Source organism: Netta rufina (genome assembly GCF_964035555.1).
Source record: "Netta rufina genome assembly, chromosome: 1".
Taxonomy (NCBI): domain Eukaryota; kingdom Metazoa; phylum Chordata; class Aves; order Anseriformes; family Anatidae; genus Netta; species Netta rufina.
The window spans coordinates 61,889,663-61,913,400 of record NC_140123.1 but is presented as its reverse complement, the minus strand read 5'-3'; the positions used below and the strand labels follow the sequence as shown (position 1 = coordinate 61,913,400).

General features: G+C 45.7%; 1 protein-coding gene across 2 annotated transcripts in view; it reads right to left on the bottom strand.

Moving 5' to 3' along the window:
* The window catches only part of IRS2 (insulin receptor substrate 2), a 30,521-nt gene extending 7,404 nt beyond the window's left edge, over positions 1-23,117 (bottom strand). Inside the window, exons 1-2 of one of the 2 annotated variants that reach the window (XM_084301675.1) lie at positions 19,418-23,117; positions 15,392-18,072 (exon numbers count right to left, since the gene is read on the bottom strand). In XM_084301675.1, coding sequence (XP_084157801.1) covers positions 18,047-18,072; positions 19,418-22,985 — 3,594 coding nt within the window. In that variant the 5' untranslated portion in view covers positions 22,986-23,117 and the 3' untranslated portion in view covers positions 15,392-18,046. Of the gene's footprint in view, positions 1-15,391; positions 18,073-19,417 lie in introns of those variants that run through there. The other variant, XM_084301676.1, reaches the window with a different exon arrangement.
* Positions 23,118-23,738: the final 621 nt, after the last annotated feature.

The following is a 23,738-nucleotide window of genomic DNA, read 5'->3' as shown; positions in this document are numbered from 1 at the left end:
AGCAAAAATCAAGCTTCTTTCTCTTAGCAGGCAAAAAAAGAAAAAAAGATGTCTAGTCCTTTTGGCCTTCCACTGGGAGTTTGTAAGAGGGACAGAAACACATACAAAGAAGCAGATGTGGCAACTATATAGGAAATGTGCTACTGAAAAGATTAGTCTATGGCGGGCAGCCAAAGAGCCACTCTGCAGTTCACAAGTAGAGGATTTAGCCATCATGGAAAAAGGAGTCATCTTCTTGGTTGATGGCCATTACCATGCAACTGTAATTGCCTCCCACCTTACAAACCATCAAATCATTCCTTTAGCATCGTGGATGCAAAAACAAAACGCTGGAAATGTAGCCTCAATTAGCCTGTTGGCTTGAATTTTTACTGCTCCTTTGGTCATGTCAATGAGAGAGAGCAGCTCTTCCCAGGGAAAGATTGATGGCAATGAGCAAATTCTAGTAACACCTCTTTGCATATATAGTGAGACGGGAAGTTTCTTATTAGAGACAGTCTTTGCAAAACAACGTGCTCACTTTACAAGTGATGAAGGGCGAGGGAGGAAGGGATTGGTGACTAATACAGCGAACTACATGCCATCCCCATCTTCAGAGACACAACAAAACCACGTATATTTGCATGTCTACCCCTTAGAGCGTACATTAGGTTAACAGTCATCTCAGCACACTTCTAGCATCCCCAGCGTGTACCTCTACATCTCTGACCCACTCACCCTATAAGGAGCTAGGATGACTAAACTCTGGATAGTCAAAGGAAAGAAACAGGCACTTCTAAGCAACAACTCATCTGCCCTATTTCACACAAGGCTCAGATGAATAACAGTAATGAAAAATCTCCAAGTCTGTGAGGTGTACAACTTTGTATTCCTCTCAGGAGCACAGACCAAATCACCTTACACACCTTTACAGCTGCTGAAAGTTTGCTCTGCTTGCAATTCAAAGGTATATGTGTCCCTCCTCTAACACTAAGCAGTAGCCATTAGCAAGGGCAACAATGACAAGAAAGAAGACCTCTTGTAACTAGAGCTTGATATTCTCACACAACCATGACTGAAATGCCATCAGTATTGGTAGACTTAGTTCAGGAAGGTTACAATGAAAAAGAAAGCATAATTGGACTTCAGATTAGATCCATAAGCAAGAACCTAACTGACATTTTGGACACCAATGGCCAGTACCAAAGACTGATGGCTTCTTCTAAGCCACTGGGTTACCTCCGTACATGTGACTAAACGTACAATGGTAGAGTGCACTCAAAGAGATGAAAAGCATGCCTTTCCTCTCTCGCTTGGGAGAAAAAGCAATCTTTTCCAGTGATTAAATTGAAGAATTATTCATATTAAATATTTAAATATTCATGGGAACAGGAATAAGGACTCATGTAAGTTGTGGGAAGTCATGTTCACTCTCTCTTTCCACTAGAACAGATATCTAATTATTCCATGAAAACAGCTTCAGTAAGAAAGAATGAGAGCACTCTACCGAAGAATATATGGCTAAGATGTGCTAGGGACTAGGGCATTGGGGAAAATAATTGACTTTTTTTTCAGCTATAAAGGTACTGGATGCAGGTCAGTACTGGGTGAGTGCTCTAGCCACTTAAGCATTGTGGCTAGGGGAAGAGAAATACTTCTTTCAGGCACTCTTTGAAAGATTGATCCCTTCCTTCATCATTGACAAAAGGGCTTAGGCACCTAGAATGAAGAGGTTTCAGATTTACGAAGTCTGTATGGAGACTGGAACACTCCTCCACCCTAGAGGAAGACATTTATCTTCCTGAGAGTGCCATGTTTTAAAAGACAAAGCTCTCTTCAGCTTTCACAATCAACTGCCTGCTTTGCAAATAGAAACAACCTCCCCAAAACCATGAATTGAAATGGGCAATACAACACAACTCCTGCACCTAGCCTCCCTTCATGGAAACTTTCAGTACCTGTAGTCTGGAGTTTCACATGTCAACTACAGGGTGTGAGAAGAATGATATCCTTTTGTTTGTTCACAACCTGCCACATGTTAATTTAATGGCTCCAATAAACCTGGAGTTTTAGTTCCCATGTACTAAAGAGTCCCATATACCATCCATCCCATGGTGTCTTTACTTCATATATTGAGACATGAAACAAGTAGAACTGCAATTCACCCATATGGGTGTTTCCTGCACACAACAGAAAGGCTCAAAAACAGTGCCCCAAAATTTCTATACAGTCCTGCAAAACTGGGATGAAAAGTTCTACATGGCTGACAAACACTTTCTTCAGGATTTTTAGGAGAAGAAAACCTATGCTGCATGTTACATGAAAAAATTTCTAATGCTTTGATCGAAAATAAATTATACAGTGTACACAGACTGGGGGAGAGGATGGGAAAAGAAATTCCCTATGAGAAGAGAAAAAAGTATCCACAGATGTCCAGTGCTGAGCTCACTACTTTATTTTGCCCATTTACTGTCTGCTTTTTAGAAAAAAAAAAAAAAAAAAAGTGGAGCAGAAGTAGTATTCTCTTTTTACATGATTTCCTAATGGATTCTCAATATTTGACACACAGAGAGCTCCTATAACTTATTGTGTGTTCAACCATGCTTCTCCCAGTAGGCCTATGCAAAAGTATTTTTTTCCTTTTTTTTTTTTTTGGTCATTTGTCTATGAGTTTAAAGAGCTTTTTTAGTTTGTTTGTTTTTCCCATGAAACCAGCGTAGAATCCTTCCTTCAAACTAAAAGAATGAGCCACTGTTTTAGGGAATGCTGCTTTGAAAAAAAAGTAGGAAGTTTGCTTTCTCAATTTCTTATCTTCTGAAATATCATTACTGAGAATCATTAAATACCCACATAATTCCATTCAGCTATTAATCTTATTGTATATAATATTACTCCTATTCTTTTAAGAGTATGTCTCTAGTAGCCCAGAGTTGTTAATACAGTAGCACAAACCAGGTTAAGCACTTCACCTTTTTCCACCTAATTCCACCTAAACAATAATTCAAGCACCTATATACAGAAGTTTGGATAAAAAAGTAACATATTTCCATTATCCGAAGTCTCCTTATTTTAAAGGCTTTTTTTTTATTCTGCAAACTTTGTGGGGTTTGTATTTATGTTGTGCTTAGAAACCTCTATTAATGGAGCCTATAGTGCTAGGCACTGCACATGCACAAAGGCACGATATATTTCTCTACTAATCACAGGAAATTATCTGAATAGATGTGTGATTATGGCTTTTTATTGAATGTATTGCTCCTGTTAGTAATGAAATATTTGTGCTATCAACATATAAAAGAGGAACTGAAAAGAAAACTCTCGTAAAAAGTGCTTGGAGTACTGTGAAAAGAATTCAAAAGACTAAATTTGTGAGAAAAAGACACAAACAAAATGTAGTGAAAAGGTAAACTTCACTTGTAACAGATCTCAGTACTTTGCTTGTGGCAGCCCGCCACCAGTGATGGCCAGATTCAATATGCTATCAGGGACACGACAACACGGACGTGAGGGAAATACATATTCCTGTGAATGAGCCTTTACATTTTTCAAGCCTCTGAAATATTTCTGCAGGAAAATGATTTCTGGCTGTCTGAAGCACAAGCTTAGTTTATTGCTGGTCAATAACTTTTTAAGATCTATTTCTGTGCATTACAATATTATGGTTGCTATTTTATAATCTGTGCATCTTACTGTGTTCAGCTACACTCCTTACCACTGCGGTACCTGTTAAGCACAGTCTACACAACACCAAATTAAAATTTATAAACTCAGTCTCAGATTTACGTTGACAAAAAGCAGCCACAATTTAATATACTGAGAAATGTCAGTGCCTACACCTGAAACAAGGCAGAGGAACTCGCCTGACAGCCCTCAAGTCCTGAGCTTAAGGAAGACAACTACCAAGCAGGGAACCCACTGCACTGCTCAGGGACTCCCTCTCTGCCCCCATGGCTGGGTTTTCCCCCAGATGGGTATCAGGAGGCAGGATGGGGGTTGGCAGATGATGCAAACCTGTTTTTTTGTTGTTTTTGTTTTTGACCAGTAACATGGGATTTGGGAGACAGATCCTGCCCAGAACCAAAACAATCCAATTTAAGCAAATACTTCATAATACCCCCACAGAGAATGATCAAAGCATCTCACCTTTTTCCCAAGTACACATAGGGGCTATGATCGTATTTCAGGAGAGTGTTTATAGAAGGTAGGTAGCCCTAGCTACCTTGTTAAAGGCAACAAACCAAGCTCTCATTAACATCCTTGGACCGTAGGCTTGCAACCAATACCTACACATGGGAGAGTGGTTACTATCTTAAAGTCAGAAATTAAGTGGGGTGCCAGTCCCCGTTGATTTCAATACCTTCATCCTTTAGATTTCTTATTTACAAACTTATATGCTCTCCCTTGGATCAACAGCATTTCTGAGAAATGCTAGAAAAAAATAAGTCATTTTTATGTTCATTTATAAAGCAAACGTTTAAAACAAACAGGGGAACCTGTAACTTCCTTTACAACGTGTTGTTCTGAAGTTAATCTCTAGATGAATTAGCATTTACTTCTGAAGCTGATATGGATCGTATTGCATACGGAAGTGAGTATTACGGTACAAGGTGAAGGGAGAGGATGTATGTTTGTCACATGGGCATCATAAATGCCATCCACGTATCACACCTGGAGGCTAGCTGCTACTCTGTTCACAAGCAGAGGCAAAGAGCTCAGTAAACTGTTTAGAGAAGCAATTCTTGTTTACAATTTATCTTCTGAGAACACCAGTTTAAAAACTGGAAGTTGGTCATAAAATAACTCGCGATAGCAGCAAGTATATAGAATAATATCCTCCTCTTACTCCTGTTTTCCTTTCTCACCCCCAAAACACAGATTATACTGAATAAATGAGATTGTTCCCAGCTCTACTGCATGTACCTTGAGTCTTTCCTAGGAATTTCCTGCAGGTGTAAAGTGAAGCAAGCGCACATTCATTAGCTCAGCAAGACCAAACAGATGCAGAAGCTTCACTTTGGAGAAGGGTAGCTAAAGAAGGTGAATGCAAAATGCCAAGTTTCATCTGCCCTAAGGAACGACTAGGAATGAGACAGGTGATGAATCTCAGCTTAGAAAACAGCACGTATTTGGCTGTTTTTCTGCAGTGAGACCTGCAGTACAAAACGTTACTTCCCTCAAGAAAAGAACATTTGTTTAAATACAAGAAATACTATGCCCTCAAAGCACAGTGTGCTTTCACAGCACTCTTCTCCAAACTTCACGGACTTAAAATGAAGACAAAAAATTGGTATCAATCATGTCCAATATTGCTAACTCCAGAGCACGATGCACTCTCTTGTGATTACAAAAGCTCTCAGTACACATTTGTACAAACAAAGCTGTACTTGACTGCTTCAAGAGTTCTGTTTTTTTCCTCATCTCACAGGTGCTCTCACACATGCATCTTTGCCTTCTTTTGTTTAATGGCTCACCTGATTTGTTGCTGTGTAAATATGTTTATAAGCAACCATTGATGCTTAATTTCCTTAGAAATGTTCACCACTACCTCAGGTAGCATTTTGAAAAATACTTTCTACTTAGAACAATATATCTGATATAACTGATACTGGCATCTTTTTGAAATTGCTAGGACTCTTCCAATAAAGCAAACAGATTAAAAAAAAAAAAACACAAACAAAACAAACATCTTTGTCACTTCAGACGTGACACCTGAGAGTTTGGCTCTAGTCCCACCAGTGTCTAGCAGAGAATTCCCCTAGACTTCAGGGGGAATTTCCAGTACGAAAAGACCTGCACGTATTTACTGCCACCATCCCAGCTTTCTGAAGCTGTTTAGGACATCTCACGCAGGTGTTGTGAACACTGCAGGATGTCACATTCAGGAACTACAGCTAGGATGCTGTGCAGTACATGAGACTTCATATAAACTAAGATGTTGTAGAAATACTCTGAAAAACAAAAAAGGAATTGCAGAAGAAATACTTTGCAAATCACAAGTATTTTCCCTAACATGCCTGCAGCTTTAAAGCACAAGTTTGCTTCCAAGTTTTAAGGAGGTGAAATCATTGCATATTTCATGTATTGTAATTGAGATCAGCAAATACACTGAAAAGTGTTCAGTGAATATTGCAGCAGGTGCATAGCTAGAGAATACGCAAATCCCTTTCAATTTCACATTTACTGACCATGCACAATACACCATAAACTATCACAGAGAGAACAGGCCAGGCCAGGAAGGAATGCTTCGCTATAGCAGTTGATACACATATAAATACCAGTCTTGTTTTCAAGTCATTTTGTTTAAAAGAGCCCCTAACACAGCATGTTTGACCTCACCAAACCGCAACCCTCTACTAGATGTCCCATTTATGCGAAGTATGTAGGGTCCCTCTATAGTCAGGGAAGACAGAAGGCTTGTATCAGCCATGAAGACTGGCTTTGACCTGCCTCTTCAGTACTTTACAGGCACCTATATCTTTCCAGTGACTACCTATGCAAGTTAGATCCTCATCTTTAGAGGACTGTTTCATTATGCTCCTAATAAGGAACAAACGAGGTGTCTACAGGTGGGGCCAAATCCTCTCAGATCTACATACAGTGAAAAAACAATGGCTAGATGAAAGAAAACACCATATATATAGAAACCTAAAAGAGGATACTGACACTAGGACCTACTGGAGACACTCACACTGGAAACTTACAACACTGGTGGAACTGAGCAGCTTCGTTCAGAACACCTGTACTAAGGTCCCCTAAGATTTTACCACAGAAATAGAGAACTACAGAAAGGTTTGGGTTGGAAGGGACCTTAAAGATCACTCAGTTCCACCCCCTGCCATGGGCAGGGACACCTCCCACCAGACCAGGTTGCCCAAAGCCCCATCCAGCCTGGCCTTGAGCACCTCCAGGGATGGGGCATCCACAGCTTCTCTGGGCAGCCTGTGCCAGTGCCTCACCACCACCGTCATGAAGAACATGAAGTCCTGTGGTCATCCTGTGGCCTCAGAAAAAGATATTTCTGCCTATTAATTATACTCTTTTGTCCATCTGACCAAAACAAGAGCCCAGCACATCTAAACCCCACAAAACTTGTTAGGAAAATATGGCTTAATTGCCTCTGGAATATGTCCCCCTTGCCTTGCAAATATCCTACCCAGCCCATGCCAAACAATCAAACAAACTCTTCCACAGCAGTCACAAGATGTCTGCTTGCAAGCAGGAAAAACAAACTGAATAACGTGAGGCACTAATAAAAGGCACAATAGCTCTGCCAGTGTTTTCCAGTTCAGTGCCTCAGCCTCCCCAACAGGCATCAAAAAAGTCTCTAAGTAAAAAAGCCAGATTCAGTCGATATTTGAGATGAGAGACCACAAAAACACACTTTCCCAAACAGCAGATACAAGACTTGGACAAAACCACTTAGGTGAGAAAAACATCTCCATAAAACACACATAAAACAAACCCAACATGAACTGCCTGTAAATGAGCGGTTCCTCAACACCGGAGCTTTAGCAATTGCAGTCCACAGACTACCTCAGAGCTGGTAGCTTATACTGTGTTGAAGGTCCTTATTTCCAGCAGCTATTTGGAATTAAAGTACATTGAAAAGATTTAATTGATGCAGTTAATTACTGTGATTCCAGAAAGATACTATGTGGCTACAAATGGTATTAAAAGGGTCCTACGACAACTCAGAAGAAAGGAAATAAATGGTTGCAAGCTTCCCCATTAATATCTGATAGCTGCTATGAAAGATCTTGGAAACCTCTGTCAAAATAAGATCAAAAGTTACCTCATTACAGAAGCAGAAGAGACGGTTAAAAATAGGCACCACCATATACTTCAGGACAAATACATACACTCCAAATACACAAGAAAAATTCCAGTAATAGCTCATCAAATGAAGAAACAGGAATTCAGACTAAAAAGACACGTGGCAATGCCGTTCATTCTGAGTTGCAGTCATAGCCCACTGTGCTATATCCCGTACTGTTCTGGGTACCGTGTATTTCCAGTGTTTTTCCTCAACTAAATCACATAATTTGGACATGTGTTTCCTGCTCCTGGATTAACTGACAATTACCGAATGTAATTCTTTTTAGCACTGTGCAGTTTCTTTGGGAGAAACCTATGAGACAACAGTTCTCCATGTATCAAATATGCTGTATTTCCTGCTTCCTGGTAAGAATTAGCTTTGCTCGTATATGATGCAAATAACGAGTAAATATCTTTTTAACACATGTCAAAATGTGAGCTGTTTCTCAGATTACAGAAGCAAAATGAAGACCTTACTCAGGTACACACACCTACAGCTACACTAATTTGAGTAAGATAAAGCCACTTCATCATAAAAACACTTGAGCATTCAGTGAAGCAATGGTTTCACGTGGTTAAAAAAGTAATAATAAAGGATTGCAAAGAAGAATTTAACAATTTTCATAAAGGATTTATTCGCCTACTGCTCTGCCACCCTCAGCAGAGCTCCCTAGGAGTTTGCCTACCAAGTGGAAAGAAGAACAGTTGGCTGCTCAGGTAGCCCTCTACAAAGTGCTTGGGAAAAACACCTCAGAAAGACAAACCAAAAATCAGTGCTTGATAAAGGGGATGGGATCCAAAATAGACTAGCATGAAATCCTAAGCAAGGAAATGTTTCTTAATGCTCGCATCTTGAGTTAAGATACTGCACGACAATATGCATATACTTTGTTCCACTTGGGATGGGGAGTCTAAACCTGTCTCCTACACATGAATCCTCAAAAGAGCTTACTATTTTCCTTTCTAAACTCAGCAAGTAAAGAACAGTTGAAGGACCAGCCTTTCTCCATCTACTCATACTCAGTCCCATGCCTCCTATCTGCTGGGAGTCCGAGTCCTACGTACAGGTCTTAAAGTCCCACTTATGCTTAATTTAAGGAAACAGAGAAAGCTACGCTATAATTGTAAGGACATTATTAGTGAAAAAAAAAAAAACAAAAACCACAGTGTAAGTATATCTGTTGGCAAAGTACAAATAAGCAGAATACAAGGCTGAGTCTAAAGACAAAAAGTGTCATGTAAATAACTCTGAGAGTGTTTTTAAAGTATTATGGTTGAAGTGTTATCACCTTGTAAACCTACACAAGCCAATTTATGAGCACAAAAGAAAGACATTTATCAAGGAGTGTGCATAGTATGATGTTACATTATTTTCTTTTAATATAGAGAGCATCCATGTGGCCAGTAAGGCAAGTCAAAACTTGCCATGTTCTTGACAGATGCAGCAGACTTGGGGAACAATTTCACTTGCAGACCACTCTGGAAGTGACCTTCTGTGATCCCTACATCAAACAGCAGCATTCTATCTAAACATCTTACACAGCTCGTTCACAGCACAGGGCAGCTCCCTCTGCATTAAAGCACACCAGTTTAACCAGGCTCATTCAAGCTGCAAGATCTAAGGCTGTTGTTTACACTTCCTAGCATAGGCCAGTATACAGCTATTAAGAATAACAGTCCATCAATTTATTTCTTCAGGGCCAAATTCTAGTTCTACTAAAGATCAGTAACAAAAACAAAACATCAAAACACACAGCTGTTTCACTACCACCATGGTCTGGCATTTTTTTGTTTAAAAACAAACAAACAAACAAACAAGTTTGTTTTCTAATGTTATCAGTTCTCCCACAGCTTTTAGTTTACTGTCACTTAAAACGTCCGTACTAATATGAAAAAAAATAAAGAGGACCTGGTGTAAAAATCACTTACTGTACTGAAATACACAGGTTGATTTATATTTGGAAATAATCCTATTGGCTAACATTTAACAATCGATTACTACCAATTTGTTTACTTAGAACCCACACAATCTACTATTTACTTAGAATACACCACCTATTGTTAAAAGTTTACCTTGGTAGGATTTTCATTTGACATTTAAAGATTTAAACACAGCAGTGCAATGATATATTTTTGTAGATCTCCAAAAGAAAGCAGCAGCACCTATGTGCACACAAGGATCTGTCTGATATCTGTTTGAGAGGAGCTGCTGCAATAAAATGGTAAGTACTCCCATTTTAAGTTTATAGCCAACTCCCTGAATTATTATGTGCCTCAGGAAGGATCATGTATGTTTATTCCTAATACCCCTCCCTGCATACCCACTGCTCTGTAAATATTGTTAAAGTCACAAGCACTAATTCTGTGACCAGCATCAAATGAATTATGTTCTCTTGAATTGTTTAACAGGTTTGATTCTGTCTAAATATAAGTGTTCACAGTTTTATAGTAAAGACTCATTAGCTGTAAATAATAATATAAAGTGACTTTTCAAAATTCACAAACTTAAATATTTATCAGATTTTATCAATACTTTTTGTACAACATTGTTATTTTAGGAGCATAACTTTTCTTCTTATGCTAAACAGACAACATTATTATACTATAATAGTTAATACTCCATTAATTTTGGCAGCAATAATTGCTCAGGACTGAAACCTGTTGTAAAAGATGCAAGTCCAGCCTCCTACAAACATTTCCAAATGTTTATGTTGTAAAAGCCAATGATACTACAACACAATTGAGTACAACTACTTTACAGTTGAATTTTATCTCTACCTTCCAGATCCAAACCTCATAACCCCCTTGCAAAGAAGTCTTTTTATGGTATCAGGGAAAATTTTGTTTAGACACCTCATTGGTGATTTGGTCTGCTTAAAATAAACCAAAAACTATCACTGGAGTTTTGGAAAGAAAGTCAGTATCAGAGAAACTGGTAAAAAGAAAACCAAAGAAAATCTCATTGCACCCTCTCAGTAATTCAAGCACTGGAGAGAGCACAGTAGTTGAAGCAGTCGGCTTGGTGATGTGAAAGAGTTTGGTACTAACTAAACGGGAAACAGATTTGCATCCCCATGTCAATCTCATCTTATTTCTTTCAAATAACACTAAAACATAGCACTATCAGTCACTGAGAAAAACTTGCTATAGTGCCAGTTACCTCCCTGAAGGTAGACGAAGTCCACTTCATTACTGTTTTCTTGTCCTAGAGCTACTCTTCAAGTAGCCTTCTGTAGCCTGCTTCCCATGGAAGAGCTAAGCCTATCTCAAAAAAACGTTCATAGGAATGTCTTGCTCAATCATCTTGTAACTTGTGGTGAGCAAAAGCCTGGATCCAAAAGGAAAGTCTATCAGACTCATGTACAGAATGAGAATTTGGAAATGTTACCCAATTTAATGAAAGGTTAAACTGGACAAAAAGGACTATCATAAACACCTGTTTCTAAAATCATATACTGACAGAGAGGACAGAGGCTCACAGGCAAAACTACAACTGCCTAGCCCTAATTTCATTGACATGATTCTCCCACTGCTACTGGAAAGATGTATTGATTTGTCTTTGACTTCAGAGCAGCAAAGTCCCCTACCTCAATCTCACTTACAGCATTATTCTTCACCTACTTCAAGTTGTCTGAGAATCAGCTTTGAAGTTGAGACCAAACTGAACAGTGAGTTTCATACCTTGCACTCATCATCACAGCACACTTGCTTTTAGAGCATCACTTGGAGAAGCTCGGAAGACTTGCTGCTGTGTCCTGCTGGTTCTGAGAAACTTCGGCTGTTGCTGGTTCCAGCAAGTTCACCAGTTTGGCATTACACTAAAGCCCCAGTGCCTCCATTTCTGACCCCTTCAAACAAAAACAAGCTGCTCAACAATGTCTAATCCGTGCGTCATGTAATCCCGCTTAATACTCTACAAACTCTGGGTAATATTTGGGTAGTTTTTAAATTTAGCAAAGAACATCCTGGCCTACTTCAAAGACACCCTCGCCTTGGGTAGCATCCGCTAGGAACGTCACCCAGACACATTTCAAACAAGAGAAGCAAACGAACAGGAACACAGAAGAAAAAATTACGAAAGACAAATTAAGACCCCCCTGGCCTAGTGACGTAATAAAAACCTGGAATACTACAAATCAGATGTCTGGAGAATGAACACGTTATGCAACCACCAAGCACTCCATCCACGTACAGATAAAGAGATGTCCTTTTTAACGCAGCTTCGGGCCCACCAGGCAGCACGGGACCGAGCCCCCCGGCAGCACTTCAGACTCCCCTGGGGATGGCTGACAGGTAAATCACGCACGTGCTCCTGCCATCCACACAGAGCTGGGAGGTAGGAAATTGGATGTCACTCTGGTGGAGTAATGGAAAATCCCTTCTTTGAGGCACCCTTCACTTTCTGCAACGCAATTATCTCAGAAGCGCCTCTCACCCACCGCACGCACTTCCGAAGAAGCCCAAATTAAATTCCACGGTAATTCTCACGTATACCGTCCTGACCGTCCTTCCTCAGATCTTCCAGACCCTGGCTGAAGGACAAACGCAATCCTGTTTTGTTTAGGCTGTCAGGCAGACAGCCTCCCATCATTAGCCTTTTGTCAGCAGCGATGCCGGGGTAGATTACTAGCGCAGCGCCTGTCGTGGCAGGTGCATGGCCCTGGGGCTGCCATCTGCCAGGAAGGAAGTGTTCTCCTCTAGGATGCTGAAGAGATTGACAAAATGTAAACAAAACACTGAATCATTCCTAATCTATGGAATCGGGCTATTACGTTGCTCTTCCGCAACGTGGACTGTATGATCAGAGGTGGGGGCTTCGGTCTGGGGCTTGTTATTTGTTTTTTTTTTCTTGACTATTTTTTGATTGGTTTACTGAAATAATGCACTCTAAACTATTTTTTACATCAACTGAGACACACAAATCTGGATTTGACAGGGAACAAACAAACCTATTACCAGAAACACATATTTTAGAAATTACTCCTCTGCTTTCAGCTTCTGATGTGCTTCTTCACATCCTTCACTGTGTGCAAAAACTGTGGGTTTTTTTTTGTTTGTTTGTTTTTTAGTATTTTCGATACACCTATACAGAATTTTGGGCTGCCATAGCTGATAAAAAAGTGATAATTTGTTTTGAAAAAAATAGGAAGTTTGAAAATTAAAAAATGGATAGATAACAAGTTGGAGCATTGTCTTTGGTCTTTTAAAATTAATTTCCAACTGGATCCCTCACGATTAGACCAAACTATTTATTCTAAATTCTGCTGGTTTTGCTTTGACTGGTGCTGGTCGTCCATTTCGCATTGCAGGGGCCAGGCAGCAGCACTTCTCCAGGCAGAGGCAGACGCACTTACCGGAGGAGTCACAGTAATGACTTCAGGAGCATTACTGCTTCGTGTCCAGCACAGGGGAGAAGGCACACCACTGCTCTCCTCAAGTGAGCCTCAGAGGTTATTCTACTAGCACCCTACACTCAATGAAGTGTATTTTTTTAAGTTATCCTCCATAAAGGTGCAAGTAATCCTTATGTTGCTTTTTCCAAGTTTTCAGTCATGCTAACAATGCCTAAGCCCCAAATACAAATACAGCCCTGCGACTAAGGGACTCATCCTGAGTACATGAGTGTGCAAACTGCACGTAGCACCTATACCAGTCATCCAGGTTTCTTCCAGAGCTGACAGAGATGCAGTCAAGCTGAGGGGAAAATTCATGCTGCTTTCTAGTAGGAATTTAAAGTAGGTGGGAGGAGCCTTGGTGGCTCTGTTTACTCCTGCTGATTGTAGCGAGCGCCTAGAGCACTACTGGGAGATGCACACAGTCAGGCAGCAGAGACAAATACCAGTGTGAAAGCAAAAAAAAAACAACAAAAGTTGCCCTTTGGACAGGCTCCAGGAGGAAAAACAGTCTTTTCAGCAGTTGGCAGCAAGGAACTACTCAGCTGAACTTGGCTCTTCAAGGCTGCCACTCTTGACCCCCCACATACATACACACAAAAACTTTAAAAATAACTGCGTACCAGACAATGCGCACACAAGCAAAACACGACTGAACTCTGGGGTCAGTGCACCATCTTTTAAAAGTGAATGGATGCTACTGATTTCCATGCGCACACAGCTCACTTCTAAGCAAACACTCTAAGCAACAACAAAACAACAGAGTTGTGAAACCCGAAGAATCGCACATCCCAGTTCATCAAATAGGCTGCTCACGTTATACTGTTACTACACGCACTTTGACACCTAGACACAAAGAGAACAAGTGGACAACCACTGTAGTTCATACAACACCTCAACAAACTGGGGAAAAAAAAAGATACAGCCATTTATTTATATGTTCAGTACTTCAAAAAGAAACATATGATTGATGCTTTCTCGGTGCTTTAAAGAAAATCTGATATAACCAGAAAGTACCTGAATGTATCTATGCTGCCACTGACCTGATGAATAGGGAGGAAAGTTACACTACATACACTGAGGATAGCACAATTTTCTGTGGATGCTTGCTGTGTTTAAACTTTTAAACCACTTCAGCATCCCGATATAATTAACACTATTTAAAACTAATAGTAAAGTAAGTGTAAAGAAACCCATGTTATTCTCCCCTTATTACAAAAACAAAACAAAAAAAGAACCAAACACCACCATATAAAACATGTCCTAATGCTCCCTCTGTTCAAACATTCCTTCATCCATTTTACTCACAAGTGAACGTTAGTCTCTGTAGCTATCTTCAAAGAAATCAAGTAATCAGAAGCAATCATCAACCTAAGCATTTCCTCTGCCTTGAGCAATGACTGTACCGGTTCATTTTAGAACAAACCCACCATTCAACTCTGTCTATAACAATTTATCTTAAACGACTCAAAGCAACCATGACATTCTTTATATGAACAGTATAGCTAAACATAATTTAGAGTATAAAGCAAAATAGAAGTCTAAAACGTGTTACAAGTTTTAATATTCTGTCTGCTTGTAAAAAGCTGACGTCCGTATAATCAACATCATTTAAAATATCAAAGGCTTCATTTCATCTCAGATAAACTCAGTTTACATTTTGTTCAATGAATGGCTCTGCTTGGTTCAGACCTAACCATTTTGGTGTGGTCACCTGTAAAATGCAATTTTAGAGACAAGAAGTGCATTCATAGAGGCAGCAAGAGACAACCTCAGACTTTTAATTCTTAGTTCAAGAGGTGAAATCCAACTACGTAAGCTATTAAGAGTAGTTCAGTCCTTTCGGGTGTTAATTACAATGTTCTCAAGGAAGTTGTCAGTAAGAGAAAATACTACACTTACAACTACTTTATTCAAAGAAGATTTTAAAACATGTACAGATTTCTAACACAGCATATAGTTCTTTCAATTCTTTTAAGGAGTCATTTAGAAATGAATGCAAGTTTTGGAAACGAGACAATTAAACATTCTCATGCCGCTCTGAGAACCAAAACTTTATGGCATTTGGCACAGTAGAAGGGAAAAGATCTTAATAATTCATTGTGCAAAGTAATCTAAAAAGAAAAAGGAAACAAGGGTTATGTATTAAATAATCTGAAATGCCATTAGAAAGACACGGGAAGAGATTTCTTAAGATAGGCTTTTTATTGTTTAGGCGCAATCATAAAACCCTCACAAAAGTAAGAGCTAATTGACAAGGGGGAGGTTCATTATTATCAAAAATCACCTTATTACGATCTTAAGTAGATGCATTACAGCTGATGACTACTTTAAATAAATCAAGACAAAGGAAACTAACACAGGAGGAAACCACCCTCTGGTTTTTTGCATCATTATACATAGTATCTGTTCAGTTTTGGAAAATTAGACCAACTACTAGAAGCATTTAAAAGTTACAGAGCATTTTGTTATAGAAAACAGAATTGAAGATAACACACCCAAGTATGGTGTTTTCACTCAAGCAAAATTCCCTATTACACACCCACTGAATTTAATGGGAATTTCACTTAGGAATTCCAGGATTACACACAAAGGGTAAAATCTTGACCCCACCGAAATTGAGACAAAACTCCCACTGGACTTCAATGGAGCTAAGATCCACCACAAAAACTCAGCTCATCGTTGGGTGTGATCTGTCATAAATACAGTGGAATAAATAATTTACACTATATGTGAAAATAACCGTAAACATCTCCATAAATAACAAAAACCATACACAGTTCATACTTTTTTAAAGCAAGAAAAGCAATCATCATTTAAGAACAAAGGCTAGCTAATTATCAGCATGTAACAAGAGTTTTAACTGACCAGTAACAGTATTATTTTATTTACATGTTGGACGAAGGCAAGCGTTTTCCCAGATTCTTAAGCATTTGCACACTTTCAGAGTACAGTAAATCTAAATGAGCTGATAATTTCAAGCAAACTTTTCATTTTTCTGTTTTCACTGCTATTGTGGTGGCAGGAGCTTGCTCTTGTCATGACAGGAGAGAATCCCAGAAGCGCAGCACTGCTACAGCAGAGGTCAGGTACTGGCCGAGGAGACAAGCTACACATGAAAACCAACCACCTCCAAATGGTACAGATAATTCCCATTCAAATACTTATCCACATGAAAACATGTTGATTGCTACAGACCTTTAGGAAGCATTCAAATCGATTTTTCTCTTTTTTTTTTTTTTTTTAAATGTATTTTACTTTGAATTACAACGAGATTGTTCATATATCCTGTATCTGAGATGTTCCTCTATTCCAACTACTAAACATATATGGATCCTCCATTGTTTTTAAAAAACTCCCTAGAAAACTCCCTCTTTAGTTTTGAAGAAGTAAGGCTTCCCACTTTGATAATATATTCAAAAACAACATCTGAAAAAAGTGCAAAGAGCTAAGTAAACAATGCTGACTATATACAATATAAGCAATCTCTTGTACAAACCATTACTTTACTAAATTAGATTCTCTCAAATCTACCAGAATTACTTTTGTGTTAAAGTAAGTTTACTCTTCCTTATGCACAAATACAGTTTTCTTTAAATTGTCTATGTATTTCTCTGCAGAATACGAAAGTCTTAGTAATCTCCCAAGCCACAACTTTTGATATTTAAATACGCTAGCACAACACTAAGTCATCTTTTTAACAGTGGCAGAAGCAGCTCTGTAAACAAACTTCAGTGTGTAATCCTAACAAAAAACAAAAGAGAAACTCAGAAATTTGCACAAGTCAATCCTACATACACTCCTAAGATTCTCTGTGATATATTCCTGCTTTCCCATGCTATGACTCTCCCAGTCAGTCTGCCACAAACACAACTGGCATGAAACCCTGTGTTTGACATATAACCCAGAACGCTGCTGAGGGATGCTTGTGCAAGTTTTTTCTTACCGCCCTGGCCTGATATTGGCTACAGCAATCCCCGAGCAGAGCGAGACTGCACCGATGTGCAGTAGGCGGACACATTTTTCAGGGAAACAGAAGGATGGGAAAGAGAGCTTTGCCTCCTACGTGGAGATTAAACCTCGACGAGTTTACCCAGAACGCTTCTGGATGCAGTCGACATTTATAAGCTTAAAGGAAACGGGGGAAATAAATACACATGCAGATTACATATTAAAGTAAGTCTATAACCACCCGTGGATAAATATACAATTAAACCCTCTCCTCTGTACACCGTGTACCAAATTAACGTGGCTGTGTTTATTGCATTACCCTTTTGTTTACTTTGTCAGAAGGACAGCAGTCAATTCCCCCAGCTTATCTGGCTGATCGGCTGCTCTACTCCTGCTTTCCGCCTGGGTGATGGAAACGCCGCCATCCACGCCAGGTTTTCTCTGTCACTGGCTCCCGCTCCCCTCCCCCTGCTCCCCCTCTGCCTTGGGGTCAGCAGTTTGGAGACTGTTGTGGAAATCTCTCCTTCCCAGCACCCCCTGGCTTGCAGTCGTAGCCATAGGTGGCTCAAGACAAACCCCTTGTTTCTGTGAAAAATCAGTTTTGTTTTTTTTTTTTTTTCAAAGAAACGTGCACGGTTGTTTGCCAGTGTCCTGGGCTGCGGTCCCAAAGCTGGCCTTTTAGATGGCAACGCCACCAGTAATTGCAGCATCCACACCGCTTTAGGTCAAGACACACGAATCCCGAAAACGTCTCCAGCAAAAAATAAAAGCAACTGACAAGGAACACTCTGCACCCAACCCTTCGAGTCATTCAGAGTAAGCGTTCATCCTTTAAAACTTTGCCATTTCATTCAACAATCCTCTCGTCTTAATTAGGTTCAAAGCTCGCTCTGCCAACGGTGGATCTCTCATCTTTTCCATCTTCCTGTACTTCCTATCAAAAGAGAAAATATTTTCTTCTTCAAAATCAGCTAGCTAGTTAGAAAACAGAAGGAAAAAAAAACCGCAAGTGTAGCTCTACAAGCTGTCAGTTTCCGAGTATGATTGACGACCTCTGTCAGCACTGTGAATGCAGAAGCAATACCTATTTACCTCCAAGCAACTGCTTCTGCACGGTATGTCATTTCACCCCGCTGGACCCATAAACATCTATTACAGCTCTATATGCATACAGGTTTAAAGTACCATGTCTTGCATAAATGCAACAGCAAAGAGGATCCCTACGGTGCCTCATCATTAACTTTTAATCCTTGACAGATTGGCTGCTCTGGGCCCTCCCCAACTAGCGCTCACTTGTGTACGAATTCTCGCTTGTTAAGAGGAGGCGGGTTGCTATTTGAGGGGGGGGGGGGGTTGCTCTTTGTTCTTTCCTAAAGGAAAAAAAAAAAAAAAAGCAAAAAGCAGGAAAACCAGCACCTCAACAAAGGAACAGCTACATAATTAAAACAGAAATTCTCCCTCGGCCCCCCGTTTCGGGTTTCTTAGGCTTGCTTTTGTCTTCGAGCAGCCAGCGTTTTTTCGACCCACTCCCAAGCCCGCCACCCAGCCGGTGATTCCCAGTGGGGCCCCGGCTGCACGCCACCACCCTAGGGTCGGCCTCGGAGCAAAATGTGCAACGCGACATGGAACAGCTCAGGCGTACGGCGTCTTCTGGAAAAGCTTTTTTTTTTTTAAGAAAAAAAAAAAATTCACATTCCATGCTCACCATGATTTACTGTTAAACTTTTGCAAGAGATAAGAGATTTCCAAATCAAGATATTAAAATAACCCTCCTCGTTTTGTTGCGACTGACCTTCCCAGCTAGAGCGCCAAGGATTTCTTTTTCTGTAATCTGATGGTCTCACCGCAACAATTCTGCTTTTTAACTCAATCGTTTTACATTTTTAAATGGTATGTGGAAGCTGCATTAACAGAAACTATTTTGGTCACAATTTCCAAACGCTTGCTGAAAACCTTACATAAGAAAACTCTTAAGTATAACCCAACCATGGTAACAGCGTAAACATCAGCTTCTATTGGGGTACCCAGAAGTACACACTCGTAACAGCACAGCAGAACTTACACCTGAAGCAATACCCCCCAATTAAACTTTTCCCTCATACAAAGAGAAAGCCAGTTCCTCCAGGACCGCTGATTACGGGATGGGTTTGGGAAAAGGGATTTTGAAGGCAGGAGGCAGGGGAGTGCTCTCCATGACAAAACAGGGTCCACCCATGAGGAACAAACACGTTTAAGCAAAGCCACACACGTGGCAGGCACCGTCAGGCGTAGCTACTCACCTTTCACAGCACTTGCTTCTTTCAGGTTGTGAGACAGAAAGTCTATGCTGGCATAGGCGCTCGTCTCCACTCCGTTGATACCTCCTTTCAGGACGTGCCTGGCTTTCGACCTGGCTTTGTCACAGTTTGCCAGGGTCCCGTCCACCACGTCGATGGCGATGTAGTTGAGGCCGTTCTGGAAGCCGGCCGAGGTCTCCCGGCACATGGGGCTGCTGCCCTGCTCCTCCTCCAGGCCTTCGCTTTTCCTGAGGGACACGTTCTCCACCGAGGCCGAGTTGTGCCTTTTGGGGTTGTGTGCAAAGGAGGGGGACACGGGGGTCACAGTGGTGGTGGAGGAGAAAGTTTCCGAGCTGTGCCTCCTGCGCCCCTGGGGGTCGGCCCGAATGACCTTGGCCCCGCGGTTGGGGTCTGGGGGCGGGCTGGCAAGAATGAAAGCCTCCACCCCGGAGAGGGTGAGCCTCTTCACCCCAGCCGTGGGGCTGGTGACCCGGGCACTTTCTGGCTTCTGAACGATGGGTTGGGGCGGGGTGGTGGCCATGCCAAAGGTCATCTCGGTGTAATCCCCGCCGTCGGACGGGCTGGACAAACAAGTCACCCCCACAGCCGCTTTCAGGTAGCGCCCGTCGGGCTGGCTGGTGCTGGAGGAAGAGCCTGGAGAGAGCGCTTCCAAGGAGCCCACCGAGACCGTGCCCGACTGGGAGGGCGACTGCGACCCGAAGTCAATGTTCATGTAGTCGGAGAGGGGGGAGCGCCTCTGCCCCGTGCCCGAGCCCAGGGAGGAGGCTGGGCTGTCGGCGGGCAGCGAGGGGGGAGAATAGACAGCGGCATCCCCGAAGTCGATGTTTATGTATTCCCCGGGGCTCTTGGGCTCGGGAGGCAGGGGGTGCTCGTTCATGCTGGGCAGCATCGTCCGCAAGGTCTCCAAAGAGAGGCGGCTGGGCCGGACCGCCCGCTGGCACCGCTGGCTCAGGAAGCTCTCGGTCCGGCTGTGCCGCAGGGGCGAAGGCACCGTGTGGCTGGAGGGGGCGAAGGGGACAGCCGGGGAGGGACCCGTGCCGCACACCGCCTCCTCCGGGATCATCCTCCCCGGGGAGTTCATGAAGACGTACTGGTCGCTGTCCTTAGCCAGGCCCTGACTCTTGTAGGAGCGGGGTAAGGAGCTGTAGGAATAGCAGCCAGGCTTAGGGGGCTCACCGGCCCCGTGCCCCGCAGGGGCGAAGAAGAAGTCCGGGGGGGTGAGGGAGGGAGCCTGGGGCCCGTGGTGGGGGTCCCGAGGGGACATATTGATGTAGTCGCCGTTGCTCAGCCTCCCGTCCGAGCTCTCCACGGACAGCTTGGAGCCACACCACATCCTCATGTAGCCGCTGTCATCAGGGGAGCTCTCCCCGGGCGAGCTGGTCTTGTAGCTGCTCCCATTCCCGGGGGACCCGCCGCCCACCCCGGGCCGGGGCTGTAGGATCTGCTTGGGGGCGGACACGCTGGTGGGGCTCATGGGCATGTAGTCATCGCCTCCCCGGCTCCCCCGCCCGAGGGCTGCTGCCACTCCGGGGGTCATGGGCATGTAGCCATCATCATCCCCCCCACCGCCTCCTCCTCCTCCTCCTCCTCCTCCCCCCCCTGCCGGCGGCCCCAGGTTGGTGCTGCTGCTGCCGGAGCTGCGGTGCGAGCCGATCTCGATGTCCCCGTAGTCCTCGGGGTAAGGGGTGTAGGTCACTTTGGGGGAGGCGGCGGCAGGGAAGGAGGGGAAGAGGCGGCCGGCGCTGCCGGCGAAGGAGGCGCGCATCAGCGTGTACTCGTCCAGGGAGGCGGAGGAGAGCTGCGGCGGGGGGGGCCTCTGCCGGCACGGGGTGGTCAGCGAGTATGTCCGCTTGCGGTGGCCCCGGTCGGCCGCCGGGTCGGGGCAGGGCCGGTAGCAGAGGCGGCCGCTGGGGGGTCTCTCCATCGCCATGTAGCCGTAGAGGTCGGTGCCACCGCCGCCGGCAGCGGGGTCCCTTGCCGGGGGGGTGTCGGCCACCGACTCGGGCGTGTTGCTGCGGTTGCTGGCGGTGGAGGAGGAGGAGAAGGGCCGCAGGTCGCCGCCGGGGCTGGAGCCGTACTCGTCGAAGGACATGAAGCCGGCGTCGCTGGGCGAGCCGGAGACCGAGGCGCTGCCGCTGGACGGGCGCTGCGGGTGGTGCGGGTGCGGCGGCTCGGAGCCCAGCCCGCTGCTGGACGACAGGCTGAGCGGGCTGGTGGCCGAGGGCGGCGAGTGCGAGGCGGGCATGGACATGGAGCGGCTGCCCTGCAGCCCGCCGCCGCCCAGCACCGGCAGCAGCTTCCCAGCTGCCGGCCGGGCTGCTCCCGCTCCCCCTGCAGCACCGCCGCCGCTCAGCGTGTGCGAGCGGCTGAGCGGGGTCCGCACGGGGCCGGGGCTCATGGGGCTGCCGGCGGCGGAGCCCACCCGGCAGCCGTCGCCCTCGCTGGCTGTCCGCACCCGGCAGGGCGTGCACTTGGGGCCGGCGGCCAGGCTGTCGGTGCGGGAGCGGCGCAGCAGCCCGGTCTGGCTGGGGGGCAGGTTGACCAGGTGGTGGTGGTGGTGGTGGTGGTGGTGCCGGCGGCCGGGCACCGTGATGGGGTGGGTGGCCGAGGACGGGGCGCAGCCGCCGCCGCCGCCCGCCCCGCCGGAGGAGGAGGAGGAGGAGGACTGGCTCTTGCTGCGGGGCCGGAACTCGGACAGCTCCTTGAGCGCCTTCATGGCCTCCAGGATGGTCTCGTGGATGTTCTGCGCCACCACCGAGTCGTCCGCCTGCATCCACAGCTCGCCGGGCCCGGTGGCGGCCGAGCGCCCCACCTCGATGAAGAAGAAGCTGTCCGAGTGGCCGCAGCGGCGGATGTTCATCAGCTGCAGCGTGACCGACGGCAGCTCGCAGTTGAGCCGCACGAAGCCGATGGTGCGGGCCGACAGGCACAGCCGGTGCACGCCCGTCAGGTTCTTGCTCTGCCCCAAGCCCTTGGGCTTCAGCGTCACCTGCCAGACCTCCCGGTAGGCGGCGGCGGCCGGCGTCACCAGCCCGTAGTTGAGCTCCTCGCCGGCGGCCGCCAGCGACGAGGCGGCGGCGGCGGCGCTGCAGGAGGCGGCGAAGGGCGACGGGAGGTGGCGGCGCGGCGAGCCCTGCCCGGCCGCCTTGCCCTCGTTGAGCAGGTCGGTGAGCGCCCGGTACCAGCCCTCCTGCTCCTGCTCGTTCTCGGCCGCCACGGCGAAGTACTCGTCCTTGGTGTAGAGGGCGATGAGGTACTTGTGCTTGGCGTCGGCGCGCTTGTTGATGTTGAGGCACGAGTCCAGGGCGATCACCCGCTTGGGCGCCCCGGACTTGTTCCTCCATTTCTTCTCGCTCTCGTAGTACTCCAGCCGGGCGCCCCCCGCCTCCTCCCCGCCGCCCGGCCCCCGCAGCACGAAGAAGCGCTTGTGGCCGTGCTTCTGCTTGCGCAGGTAGCCGCACTTCCTCACGCCCTGGTTGTTGTTGTTGTTGTTGTTCAGGTTGGGGCCGGGCGGCGAGCCCGGCGGACCCAGCACGGCGGGGCTCGCCATCCCCGGCCCCGAGGCGGCTGCCTGCCTGCGCCGGGCCGGGACGGGCGCCCTCCGCGGGGACACCGCGCTACGAGGAGGAGGAGGAGGAGGAGGAGGCGGCAGCAGCGGCGGCGGCTCCTGCTCCTGCTGCTCCTGCTTCTGCTGCTCCGGCTGAGCTGCCGGCAGCGCTGCTCCTGCTGCTGCTGCTGGTGCCGGCGCTGCGAGCGCTTCCCAGCGCGCCGTGCTGCTGCTGCTGCTGCTGCTGCTGGTGCTGCCTGCGCCGGCGGGAGCGTGGCAGTGAGTAACGCATCGCGCACCGAGTGCCCCAACTAAAGAGCAAAACAACACGTGACCGCCCAGTTACCGAGGCGCTCACACACCGCGGCGGGGGCGGCGCCCCGCCGCCGCCGCCGCCGCCCCGCATTGGCCGCCGCGCCGCGCGAGCGACAGCCGCCGCCACCAATAGCGCGGCGGGGCGGGCGCCGAGCGGAGAGGCGGCGCGCTGCCATTGGCCGCCGGCAGCCTCGCCTCCCCCCGCCCCCGCCGGCGGGCCCCTTCCCGCCCACGACCCCCGGCTCCCCTCAGGCGCCGCCCGCGGCGGCGGCGGGACCCGGCCCGGCCCCGCCCCGCCCCCGGAGCGTGCCCGCCTCGGGGACCGTTGCGACCGTTGGCGGGGCGTGAGGGGCGCGGTGGCCGCGGGCTCGCCCCTCCGCAGCCCTGAAGCCGCAGCGGGCTGTGGGGGGCTGCCGTCAGGTGGCGGCGCCCCCGGAGCCG